General features: G+C 39.6%; 1 protein-coding gene across 2 annotated transcripts in view; it reads right to left on the reverse strand.

Annotated features, from left to right (window-relative positions):
- The window catches only part of NR6A1 (nuclear receptor subfamily 6 group A member 1), a 207,171-nt gene that overhangs the window by 15,889 nt on the left and 177,635 nt on the right, over positions 1 to 13,647 (reverse strand). For both annotated transcript variants that reach the window (XM_059926570.1, XM_059926569.1), the window contains exons 4-5: positions 9,161 to 9,216; positions 1,280 to 1,434 (exon numbers count right to left, since the gene is read on the reverse strand). In XM_059926570.1, the coding sequence (XP_059782553.1) occupies positions 1,280 to 1,434; positions 9,161 to 9,216 (211 nt within the window). The remainder of the gene's footprint in view (positions 1 to 1,279; positions 1,435 to 9,160; positions 9,217 to 13,647) is intronic.

Here is a 13,647-nt window from a genome sequence, read left to right on the forward strand (position 1 = left end):
AGGAGGTGGCTCAGGTGTTCTTTGGCCATGAACTCTGTCTTCATTAAGCTAAGGACATAATCAATGGTTACATGCATGTCTCCCTTACTAGATGGGGTCTCTGTGCAAATGTGCATTATGTGTGGCTCACCTTTGGACACCCAGAACTTGGCAGAGCTGTACTGAAAAACACTGGTTAAATGACCTCTCTGTATAGGTGCCACATTTGGAGAGTTTCATAGAATATTCATAGACTATGATGACAAAGGTGAGTGTTTATATTTTATACTGCTAGGACAACTAAGTCAGAAACAGGCTAAGTGCCTTGCCAGGCCATAAAACAAATCCAGCACCTAGCAAAGAACCTGGCATGTGGCAACAACTCCCTAAACATTCAAAGGAAGGAACAAACGAATGAATAAAAGTTATAATGAAATATCAAGAGAAAGGAATATTCTTATCTTCCCCACCTTTCTTGGAGAAATCTAACAGTCAACTAGTTTTACCTAGATGACCCTTCTTGTAACAGGGGCTGGCAAACTATGGCCCATGGCCTGTTTTGGTAAATGAAGTTTTATTAGAACACAGCCACACTCATTCATTTACATATTGTCTCTGGCTGCTTTCGCACTACAACGGCAGAACTGAGTAGTTGAGACCTAGACTGTGTGGGCTGCAAAGCCTAAAATATTTACTATCTGGCCTTTATAAAAAATGTTTCTCAACCCCTGTCCTAAAATAAAGATTTCTGGAGAAAGAAAATCTTCCTTGGTAGCTGATGGCTATATTTCAAACCTAACAACTAACTTAAGGTATCATTCTAGAACCAAGAGTCTTCAAACTGGTATTTCATGACACCAGCAAATCTGACTAACTTGAAAAGTTTTCACTGTTTCCTAAAATTTATAATGTGAAAATCTTCACTCTCGCTGAGGCAGAGAAATGATAACTTAATTCTATATTGTCAATGTGGTTTTTTTTAAATGATAAAGTAAGTGAGAGAAAAGAGCTACAATTAAAATGTTATTCTGTTAGGTGAAGAATGTATGGGCACGGACAGTGGCTATAGCACTTTATCAATCTGCAGAAGAGACTGCTGACATTTTCAAGGTCTTTAGCTAAAAAATGGGCTGTAAAATGCTGCTTTGCATCATCGTCACCCCAACCCCAAAAGACTGAGGAAGCAAGAGTACAATGGCTGAGACAGACTGGCAGGAATACCCAGCCCAGCTCAGAGGTTGCTTGTGGGTCCATTCTTTGGGTGATCCCTAGATGATGCTGGGTTTGCCTTGAAGCTCACCTGGAGGACAGTGTGGAGCCTGGTGAGGGCTGGTTGCTCTCTGAAGCCCTGTTCCCAGGGGAACTGTGGTCGCTGTCACCATGGTTGCTCCAGTGACTGGCCTCTTCCTCAAATTCCTGCCCAGACATAATCCTTTCGATCTCTTCCTCTGATATCTTTGACAAGGAATTGATATATGTTAGACTGGGTGTTCCTTCTTTAGGACTGAGACCTTATTTAAACTTCATGGGGATTCTTAGAACTCTTTAGAGAGAAAGCCAAATCCCCTCCCCTCCACCCACATACTCTAGGCCTCTCTTTCACTAATCTTAGGACAAGCTTGGTTGCCTGCCTGCCAGCACTATGGCTCACCATGGCGTTCCTTTTGTCCATTTACCCTCCTCCCAGCCACAAAACCTCTAGGTTCCTCAACACTCCTCTTTGTCCTTAGTCTATTCTTTCCTGCTGCTGAAACACCACTCTTCAATAACAAACTCCTACTTGCCATTTAAGACCCAATTCAAATGTCACCTTCTTTTTGAATCCTTCTATTACTAAGCGCAGACAGAATTTTAGGTCCTTCTTCTATCCACTCATAATTCTGTGTATTCTGAGAGAGGCAGAACATCATAACGGTTAAGAGTTTGAATTTTACAGTCAAATCACCTTTGTTCTAATCCAGGTTCTGCCACTTTCTAGTTGTACAATCTTGGGCAAGTCATACAACTATTTAAACCTAAGTTCCTTCACCTGTATAGTGGAGAGAATAATAGTATCTATCACATAGGACTGTTTTGAGGATTAAATTAGTTAATATATTATCACATGTTTAGAAAAGGGCCTAGCACATAACAACTATTATGGAAGGCTGACAATGATATCTTGATTATCATTGTTATTTTTATAGCACTTATGGTAATGTATCATAAAAATATCCTCTATAAGACCTTAGGCTATGACAGGATCTAGAAAAAAGCAGTACTCAAATAATGCATGTTGGATAAATGAATAAATGTCCACTTACTAAGTACTGACTACATACCTTCGCATGAGATTTCTTAGTAAGAAAGACATTTCTAAGCCTACTGAATAAAAGAAGAAACTGTAGCTCAGACAAGCAAATTGACTTGCCCATGTCTGAGCAGGAGTTTGAGGAAGAGGCCAAAGTAGCCAAGTATTCAGTCCAGTGCTCTAGCTACTATGCCATATAGGGAGTGGACACACACTTCTTCTCTAAAGTGTTTAATCCAGAGTTGAGGCCAAGCTGGCTAAAGTCAGCACACAAAATGAGAGTGAGTGCTAAGGAAAAACAGCCAGATGAATATTTGTTTCTTGTTCCTATGGAAAGCCTGTGAGGACATTTTCTCCCAAGTCTGTCTGACACAAACCTACATACTTCTTTGCCTGTGAGGGAACCTTGAGCTGCTCCAATCAAGATATGAATAGGCATTTAGAACTGGAAGTTAGCCAACACAGAGGACTTTGAGGGAAAACGAGAAATGTTTAACTGGTGCTCAAGTTGAGTGATTGGTTTAAAATAGTTTGGATTGCATATTGAATTAGAGGATTTGTCTTTTTTTATTCAGTCACATGTAGCAAAAAAAACCCCAAATCTTTTCTCTTAGAGGTCCTTAGAACACTGAAATTATTGTTTACATTTTATAAGACACATGAAGACAAATGGTGCCATCAAATTACAAGCCATCTACTGAGGCCCTGAATGTGCAGCCTCAGTGATGGTGGTGAGAGCAAAACCAGAACGTCGAGGTCATGAAAGTACTTGAGCTTGGCAAAAAGGGCCAGTTATGGTAAAATCAAGCTTATTCCAGCTGGAAGTCAAAGTTGGACTATACTTGTCTCTCCCTGAGGGTCTCATGGGACACTAAGCAATCATTAATGCATTGAACAGGGGATGGAACTTGTTGGGAGTGCTTCAATCTGGGTGTAAATCTCATCTGTCATTTCCTAGCTGGGTACGTACTGTTGAGCAAATCACTCAAGTTCTCTGAGCCTTAGCTCCCTCATTGGTAAAATGGAGATAATACCACTTCCCTCATAGCTCATGATTCCCTCACTGGGTGCTGGAGCAAAGAAGCATACAGGTTTGAGTCAGATAGACTTAAGAGGTTAATCTAAGATAAAGTTATTAAGTACAGGTGCACAACAGGTGCTCAATAAATGGAAATTCTATCACTTCTTATTTTTAATTACAATTAAACACAGTTAAGAACTTGGAGATAACAGCTCTCTCTTCCTAACACACCCCCTAGAAACAGTAAAAGACTAAAAGGAAAATTATATGCCCAGTATCAAAACCCCAAAAGCAATGACAGATGAAATAGGTTTTTCTGAGCATCAGTCTCCTGAATTCTGGAGAGAACATAGAGTCTGGAGATGTAAATGACTGATGATCCCTTGGCATGGTGAGAGAGCCACAGTGGGTACTCAAAAAACATTAGGTAATAGTGAGGAAGGTTTTTCACTGAGGAAATGCTTAAGAATCCTTCCCAATGGATAAACTTTCTATTGTATCTAAATGTAAAAAGAATAAATACAAATAAGGCCATATATGAAAAGCCCATAGCTAACATCATACTCAGTGGTGAAAAACGGAAAGCTTTTCCTCTAAGATCAGGATCAAGACAAGGATGCCCACTCTTACCACATCTATTCAAGATAGTACTAGAAGCCCTCGCCAGAGCAATAGGCAAGAAAAAGAAACAAAAGACATCTAAATCAAAAAGGAAGAAGTAAAACTATCTCTGTTCACAGAAGACACATGATCTTATATGTAGATAACTTAAAGATGTCACCAAAAAACTATTAGAACTAATATAAGAATTCAGCAAAGCTGCAGGATACAACAAAGTCAACATAGAAAATCAGTTGCATTTTTATATACTAATAGTGAATTATCTAAGAGAAAATTAAGAAAACGATCTAATTTACAATAGTATCAAAAAGAATAAAATACTTAGGAAAAACTTAACTAAGGAGGTGAAAGGCTTGTACACTGCTGAAAGAAATTAAAGACATAAATAAATGGAAAGACATTCTGTGTTCATAGATTAAAAGACTTAATATTGTTAAAAAGTCCATACTATCCAAAGTGTTCTACAGATTCAATGTAATCCCTATCAAAATTCCAATGGCATTTTTTTGCTGAAAAAAACAATCCTAAAATTCATATGAAACCACAAAGAACCCCAAATAGCCAAAACAATCCTGAGAAAGAACAACAAAACTAGAGGCCTTGCACTTCCTGATTTCAAAACATATTACAAAGCTAAAGTAATCAATACAGTAAAGTACCGGCACAAGGACAGACATACAGAGCCCCCAAATAAACCCAGACATATGGTCAAAAGATCTTTGACAAAGACGCCAAGACCACACAATGGGAAAAGGAGAGTATCTTCAACAAGTGGTGTTGGAAAAATCGGATATCCATATGCAAAAGAAAATAATTAGAGTTTTACCTTATGCCATATGCAAAAAGCAACTCAGTGGATTAAAGACTTAAACGTAAGACCCAAAACAGTACAACTCCTAAAAGAAAACATAGAGAAAAAGCTTCTTGACATTGGCCTTGGCAATGATTTTTTTCTTTTTTTAATTGAAGTATAGTTGATTTACAATATTGTGTTAGTTTCAGGTGTATAGCAGAGTGATTCAGTATTTTTACAGATTCTATTCCATTACAGGTTATTACAAGATAATGGGTATAATTCCCTGTGCTATACAGTATTATCCTGTTGCTTATCTATTTTATATATAGTAGTTTGTATCTGTTAATCCCATACCCCTAATTTGTCAATGACTTCTTGAATATGACATCAAAGCAAAAATAGAAATATAGGATTACATCAAACTAAAAGACTTCTGCAAAGCAAAGGAGACAATCGACAAAGCAAACAGGCAACTTCCAGAAAATTTTTGCAAACTATATATCTGATAAAGGGTTAATATTCAAAATATATAAGGAATTCCTACAACTCAATACTCAATTAACCAATTAATCAGCCTGCTTAGAAAAAGCAAATACTAGGGACTTCCCTGGTGGCGCAGTGGTTAAGAATCTGCCTGCCAATGCAGGGGACACAGGTTCGAGCCCTGGTCCAGGAAGATCCCACATGCCGCGGAGCAACTAAGCCCATGCGCCACAACTACTGAGACTGCGCTCTAGAGTCTGTGAGCCACAACTACTGAGCCCACGTGCCACAACTACTGAAGTCCGCGCACCTAGAGCCTGTGCTCTGCTACAAGAGAAGCCACCGCAATGAGGAGCCTGTGCACCACAATGAAGAGTAGCCCCCGCTCGCCCCAACTAGAGAAAGCCCGCGTGCAGCAACGAAGACCCAACACAGCTAAAAATAAATTAATTAATTTTTTTTAAAAGTAGCAAATACTTGAATAGACATTTCTCCAAAGAAGACATACAAATACCCAACAGGCATATGAAAAGATGCTCAATGTCACTAATCATCAGGGAAATGGAAATCAAAGCCATAATGAGATATTACCTCATGCCTATTAGGATGGCCAGTATCAAACAAACAAGCAAGCAAGCAAGCAAGCAGACAAACATACAAAAAACTCCAGAAAATAAGAAGTGCTGGAGAGGATGGGGAAAACTGGAACCCTGTGCACTTGGGTGGGAATATATCAATAAAATGGTGTGGCGACTATGGAAAACAGTATGGAGGTTTCTCAAAAACTTAAAAACAGAATTATCATATGACGCAGTAATCCCACTCAGGGTATTTCTCCAAAAGAGTTGAAATCAGGATCTTGAAGAGATATCTGCACTCTCACGTTAACTGCAGCCAAGGCCATGTTCACTTTAGCCAAGAGGTAGAAACAACCTAAATGTCCATCGATGGATGAATAGATAAACAAAATGTGCTATATTCTATTTACAACAGCCAGGAAATGGAAGCAACCTAAAATAAATGTCCATCAACACAGGAATGGATAAAGAAGGTGTGGTACATACTACTCATGGAATATTACTCGGCCATAAAAAAGGAATGAAATAATGCCATTTGCAGCAACATGGATGGACCTAGAGATTGTCATACTGAGTGAAGTAAGTCAAAGAAAATATCGTATGATATCACTTATATGTGGAATCTTTAAAAATGGTACAAATGAACTTATTTACAAAACAGAAATAAAGTCACAGATGTAGAAAACAAACTTATGGTTACCGGGGGGAATGGGGGGCGGGATAAATTGGGAGATTAGGATTGAGATATAGACACTACTATATATAAAATAGATAACTAAAAAGGACCTACTCTACAGCACTGGGAACTCTACTCAATACTCTGTAATGACCTATATGGGGAAAGAATCTAAAAAAGGGTGGATATATGTATATGTAAAACTGATTCACTTTGCTGTACAGCAGAAACTAACACAACATCATAAAGTCAACTATACTCCAATAAAAATTAAAAACAAAAAACACAAAGCAAAAACAAACAAAAAATGTGCTATATACATACAGTGAAATATTACTCAGCCTTAAAAAAGAAGGAATCCTGTCATATGCTGCAACATGGATGAACCTTGAGGACATTATGCTAAGCGAAATAAAGCAGTCACAGAAGGACAAGTCCTGCATGATTCCACTTATATGAGGTATCAAAAGTTGCCAAACTCTTAGAAGCGGAAAGTAGAATGGTGGTTGCCAGGGACTGGGGGGAGGACGAAATGAGGAGTTGCTGTTCAATAGGTATAAAGTTTCAGTGATAAGATTAAGAAGTTCTAGAGATCTGCTGTACGGAATGTGCATCTAGTTGACACTACTGTACTGTACACTTAACAATTTGTTAAGGAGGTGTATTTCCTGTTACATGTTTTTTACCACACAAAAAAGAGCAGCTATGAATTGGAGACCAAAATAAATTTGCAAGAGACACATATGACTTGAATAAATGAATAAAAATGTTTGATTTAAAAAAGAGAATGAATGCAGCACACACCCACACCTGACTGCATATGTGCACCAAGCTCATGTGACAGAAAACCCTCCCATACATCATCAGTGTATGTCTAAAACCAACTCTGAATTCCTATCTTTCTCTCATTCCCTCACATTCAATTGGATAAATCCTATCAATTTTACCTATTAAACGTTTCTTTTTTTTTTTTTTTTTTTTTTTTAAATTTTTATTTATTTATTTATTTATTCTTAATTTATGGCTATGTTGGGTCTTCGTTTCTGTGCGAGGGCTTTCACTAGTTGCGGCAAGTGGGGGCCACTCTTCATCGCTGTGCGCGGGCCTCTCACCATCGCGGCCTCTCTTGTTGCAGAGCACAGGCTCCAGACACGCAGGCTCAGTAATTGTGGCCCACGGGCCCAGCCGCTCCGCGGCATGTGGGATCCTCCCAGACCAGGGCCCGAACCCGTGTTCCCTGCATTAGCAGGCAGATTCTCAACCACTGCGCCACCAGGGAAGCCCCTAAACGTTTCTTGAATCTATTCTCTCTCTTCAATCTGCACTATCACTGTCCTACTTGAAACCACACTGTCTATATCTCTCGCCTGGACTTCCATAAAGCCCTTTTAACTGCTTTTTCTCTGCCACCAGTTTCACTGACCCTTACCCAGCTCCTCATAAACAATTTACATTGCTAGAATGATCTTTCCAAAACGCAAATTTGACCATATCCCTCTTTCTACTTAAAACCTTTTAGTAGTTGCCTCTTGGTCTACCCCCATAATCCTTGAATCATGGTCCCTGCCCACTAGGGTACTGAAGGATTCACTTCATGGGTCGTAAGCAGATCCAATTCTCTATCATGATGAAGTTCTTCTGCTGGCCAAGTAAGACCAAGCGATGCAGGCTGGCCCCACAAAAGCTTTACTGAAGGAGCTATAATCAAAGTTGGTTGAAGGCCACTTTTTAGAGAACTGATTCCAAACTCAAGGAATCTGCCTTATCTCCTGTCACTTCACAACATGTGCCCAGTGCTCTAGCCTGAGTGAATGAACTCCTTGCCATTCCTTGAAGATTCCTTTTACAGTCTATTCTGTCTAGCAGGAATAAAAGATGTTTGGGTTTCCACCCCTTCTCAACATAGCTAATTCTTCCTTTTCCTTGAAGACTCAGTTCAAACTTTATTTTCTCCAGGAAGCCTTTCCTGAGTGTCTTCAGTCCTCAACCATGGCTCTGGTCCAAACAGAAAAGAAGCGCCTTCTTTCTGTACTCCCTGGGCAACCTCTGATATCACCCACTGTATTATGATGTCCGTTTACGTAGCTGTCTTTCCCACTACACTGAGTTTACAGTACAGGGGGCCTGGTACAGAGTAAGTAATACTGAGTAAATGTTTGTGGGACTGAATGGGTATTACCTTCCCTACTTTACAAACAGGCAATCAATGAACTTTCTGCTGAAATATCTTTAGCGACACTGAACAGCAAAGTAGTCTTGCTGATTTCTGCCAGACTAAGTAACTACAACCTTAAGTGACTGACATAAAAAGTCCTCTGGGAAATTCCATGGTGGTCCAGTGGTTAGGACTCCGTGCTCTCACTGCGGAGGAACTGTGTTCAATTCCTGGTCAGGGAACTAAGATCCCATAAGCCGCGTGGCACGGCCAAAAAAAAAAAAAAATCTGCTGGATGCTTTAGAACCAGAATTGGATTCATCTTCTGTAAAAATCCTTAGGAAGAGTTGAGGCATCACAAGTGGAGCTTTAACCATTATCTTATATATTTAAGATTTTCAAAGCACTTTCATATCCAGGCTCTAAAAGCAGTTTTACAGGAATGAAAGTAAAGATGGCTCCCCCTAGCAGCAGATAAGAGGATCAAGGTGAGCAGCTACAGGAGCATCTGGAGGCCTGAGCTTTCAGGGTAGATCACAAAGAGTAAGACCTAGAACTCACCTGGACTGGCCCAATGCTCTTATTCCGGCCTCCAGGCATGCCATCTTCTCTGATTGCTGGAAGGAAACATAAGACAGTAAGAAGCATGCCCACAGAAGTCTAGGCACAAAAAGAGAACTTATTTGGCCAAAAGCATAAGGTAGTAATTGGTGAAGCTAAGAATAAAACACCTATCTTTCTGGACCCAAAGCACATATTCTTTCCATCATTCCAGGCTAGCTCATAGGCAGCGATACTTTTGGGCCCCCAAGGCACTGGATACACACTACACACACTGTATACATTCAATATGCTCAACAAAGATGACAGCATTAATAGTCCTACAGTTACAAATATCCCACCAAGATGATGCATTTGAAGGCCTTGATAAATTCAAGGAGGCGGGGCGGGGGGGGGGAGATAAAAAGAATACTCCCATTTTTAAATAAAATATTTTTTATTTCCAGTCTAGGTTTGAGACTAATTTGCAGGATGAGGAAAACAGGTTTTTTGTTTTTTTGTTTTTTAATTACTCAGAATTTTGACCTCGTTGGCTCTTTTCTACAAAGGCAGTCAGTAGAGTTCCCTTGCGGTTGATTTCCCACTCATGTAATTCAACAAAAAGAAGCTATTTAGCATTTCCTAACTATAAAAAGCAAACTTTAAATAGTACCAGCCTCATTAAGAATAACAACTACTAACACTATTACCATCATTGTTTACAGAGCACTTAATACAGGGGCACAGACAAGGAACCCCTGATTTGCAATTATAGAAGGGCTCTGGCGTCTGGCAAAGCTTTCTGGAAAATATAACTTCTGAACCGAGTCTTAAAGGATAAATATGATTTATGCAGGCAGGAAAAGGGTGCTCCAGGTTGAGTGGACAGTATACAGAAAAGCTTCAAGTTGAAAGTAAGCATGGAGTGCTCTTTCTGGGAATTTCCAAGTGGTTCAGTCTGGCTGAAGCGTGTGTGTGTGTGTGTGTGTGTGTGTGTGTGTGTGTGTGTGTGAGAGAGAGAGAGAGAGAGAGAGAGAGAGAGAGAGAGAGAGAGAGAGAGAGAGAGAGAGAGAGAGGAGAGACGGAGAGACGGAGAGAAGAGTAGCAAGAGATAAGACTGAAGAGGCCAACTGGGGCCAGATCATAGAGGGCCTTGGATGCCAGGCTAAGAGTATGGACTTTAGCAGAGGAGCCTGAGGATAAGATGGAATGCAGGGGAGGATGTGGTCATGTTGGCATATTTGAAAAATCTTTGTGATGGCAACTGTGGAAGGTGGCTTAGCGAGGGTAATATTAACAGAGAAGTAATGGCATCATGTGAGAGCAAGCTTTGCTATAATACACCTGGCTCCAAAAAAAATTAACACGAACAATCTGTAAAGTCCTTAGGGCAGGGCTGGTTGCCTCAAAAGCTAAGGGCTCCAAGTCTTAACAGTAACCTGTGGTAACTGAAAGGCTGACAGGAAGTTCATTTTCTTTAAAGCAGCCATTATTAGTCTTAGAAGATTACACACTCAGAATTAGTCAAGCTTGAGTCTAAATCCAGTTTCTGCCAGGTCTGTGTAATTACAGACAAGTTTTCTTCTTCTCTCTGAACTTCAGTTTACTTAAGAATAAAGAGGGCTATTGGAACCTGCCTTATGGGGTATTGTGAGGATAATATATAATTTAGCTAAAGCACCAAGCAAAGGGCCTGGCATATGAAGTAGGAGGTAACAGTCTGCTTTACAAGGCTGCTGTGAATTTGGGTCAAGAAACATAGACAGCTAGATATATATTATCTAGATGCATGCTGGTTGTTGTCTAGAAGCTCTCTTTCAACCTTATTTCAAGTTCTAAACATCCTCAAAATTCCTCCTCTGCTGTTCCAGGGTCAATGACAGTCTTCAGATACTCATATTTCCAATACTGATATCTCACACGTCTTTGCTTCAGCTCACAGGTACAGAACAAAGATCTATCACTGGCAGATAGAATACTGAATATTTCTCACTTGGTACTTCACTCTCAGTGTCTTGGAGGTGAGGAAGGAACTCAACTTGCTTTCCTTTTTGTTTAAAGGGCCACAAATCTTAAAGATTTATATCTTGCCCATTTCACCTTCGGATATTTAAAAGCTCGTGTTGTCCCTCAACCCCACCTGGAGTAAGAAACTCCTATACGTGTTAGATAGTATCATGGGTAAAATTAACCCATGAGGAAAGTATTAGTATTATCACTCCCACTGAACAGATGACTCTAACGCTCAGAAAAATGAAGTATTTTGCTTAGGGTGATAGAAACTAAATATCAGAATCAGACTATCAGATTGAGACCAACCTTCTTTCCACCACTACAATTTCCCGAAGTGTGTGTGCATCCCATTGGAGAAACATAATTTTAGGTGGTGCATAAACTCTTAACTGTACATTTATCCTAATGTGCATTAAAAATACTGATTTTCCATTCACTGAGGTGATAAAAATTCCGTTTGAAAATTTACTTTGATTTTTTCAAAAAGATAATTTAAAGAAGAACATAAACAACTGGTTTAATCAGAGATGGTAACATCTGTTAAGACGGCATGATACTGCCTGAGGTGTGGGCAGCAATACCACATGTCATAGTACCTCTGTTAAGAACCTGGATCATATTTTAAAACTTATATTCAGATACATGAGACTGCATTTGATCCTCACAACAACCTTAAAAAGTATATACATTATTATTATCCTATGCAGTTTAGACACGAGGAAACGAAAGCTCAAAGAGGACAAGGGACTTGCTCAAGGTTATTCAGCGAAGAACTGACAGAGCTGGGATTTCAATTTAGGTCTTCTGATTCTAAAGTTGTGCTTGTTCCTTGATGCTACACTGAGCTAAGAGCAAGTTTTTCAGCAGGGCTGAGAGTCTTCTGGTAGTGAAGTTATTAAAACAAAACAACAGAACAAAGGGCTTCTGGGTATAGGATCACAGGAACGGTTCTGTGCACCTCTCGTCTAAGCCTAAGAGAATGGCACCAGCTATGGTTCTTCTATCTACTCAGAAGAAGCACAAATACTTTTTCTGCTCTAGAACTCATGTACCTACTATTCCTCACTTGCTTAGGCCTGGGTAGCCAACCAAACCCAGAAATCAGAAAGGTAGAAAGACACAAAGCTAACTACATCAAAGCGCTGTTCAAAATCCACTGGTGCTTCCCTGTGGTCTATGGGCTAATTAAATACAAGCTCCCTAGCTTGGCATTCAAGATCCTCTGTGATCTGGTTCTTATGGGACTCTCCATCCTCATCTTTAGCCACAAATGTTACACTGTACCTACAGAGAACTATTTGTTAGTTCTTGAACATGTCATGCTGTTTTACAACACAGTTTTGCCTCTGCAAGTGTTGCTGCCTCTATTGAGAAACAAACTTCACAGTGGAAAAATCTGACACCACCACGTTACCCAAGTGACACCACCTTAACTAAGTGACTCAAGTTAAAATGACCAATAATGGGACAAACTTACACCATGCGCTCTTGATAGGATGCACTAGAAGGAAAGAACATTGTTTTTGTGGCATTCTTGCCAAAACTGCATAACCGCAACGTAACTGTGAGGAAAGTGACAAACCCAAATTGAGGGACAGTCTACAAAATAAATGATTTGTTTTCGTAAAACTTGACAATGTTATTAAAGACAAGAAAAGAATGAGGAACCACTTCAGATTAAAAGAGATTAAAGAGACCTAAGAACTAAATATAATGTGTGATTTTGGATTGGCTCCTAGATTAGAAAATAGAAATTGCTACAAAGGACATTGGGATAACAAGTGAAATTTAAATACGGTCTGCAATTAGTTAATAGTATTATGTCATGTTAAATTTCCTGATTTTGATAATAGTGCTGTGGTTATGTTAGAAGGAAAGGGGAATGAAATCTGTAACTTACTCCCAAATAGTTAAGAACACACACACAGAAGAGAGAGGGACAGAAGGGGGAGTCATTTTTACAAAGCTCTTTAAGTTTGTAAGGAGCTTGAACTTCTATTCCTTCAAGATTCTGCTCAAATATTATCTCTCCTTGAGATTTCTCGGTGCTCCATTTTTATCCTGGTAAAGTGATACGGCAATGCCACAGGATCACTGTCTCAACAATGTCATTCTACAAACACCAACCTCCTCCAAGCTTTCCTTAACCTTTTCACTTTTGAACTAGTTATCTAACAAGTTATGAGACAACAAAGTTATGGGAATTTTAAATATTTTCGCATAATTACTTAACTGATATGAATTCCCCATGTGGCTCAGTGTAGCTTCCTCTTGCCTCTGATGATTTTAACAATATTTCCCCCATCCCACTTCCTACCCTGCCCACCCCCCACCACAGTCAATTCATCAAACCAGGAAGCATCCTACACTAATTGGGACACAAGAGAAAAGCAGGACTTGGTCATGGCCCGTGAGAGGATCACTGTCTAATAATGGGGGCAGCGGGGGAAACAGACAAGTACACAGACAAAGAGTACAAGGTGATCAGCGTTATG

This window comes from Balaenoptera ricei, chromosome 6, assembly GCF_028023285.1.
Source record: "Balaenoptera ricei isolate mBalRic1 chromosome 6, mBalRic1.hap2, whole genome shotgun sequence".
Taxonomy (NCBI): Eukaryota; Metazoa; Chordata; class Mammalia; order Artiodactyla; family Balaenopteridae; genus Balaenoptera; species Balaenoptera ricei.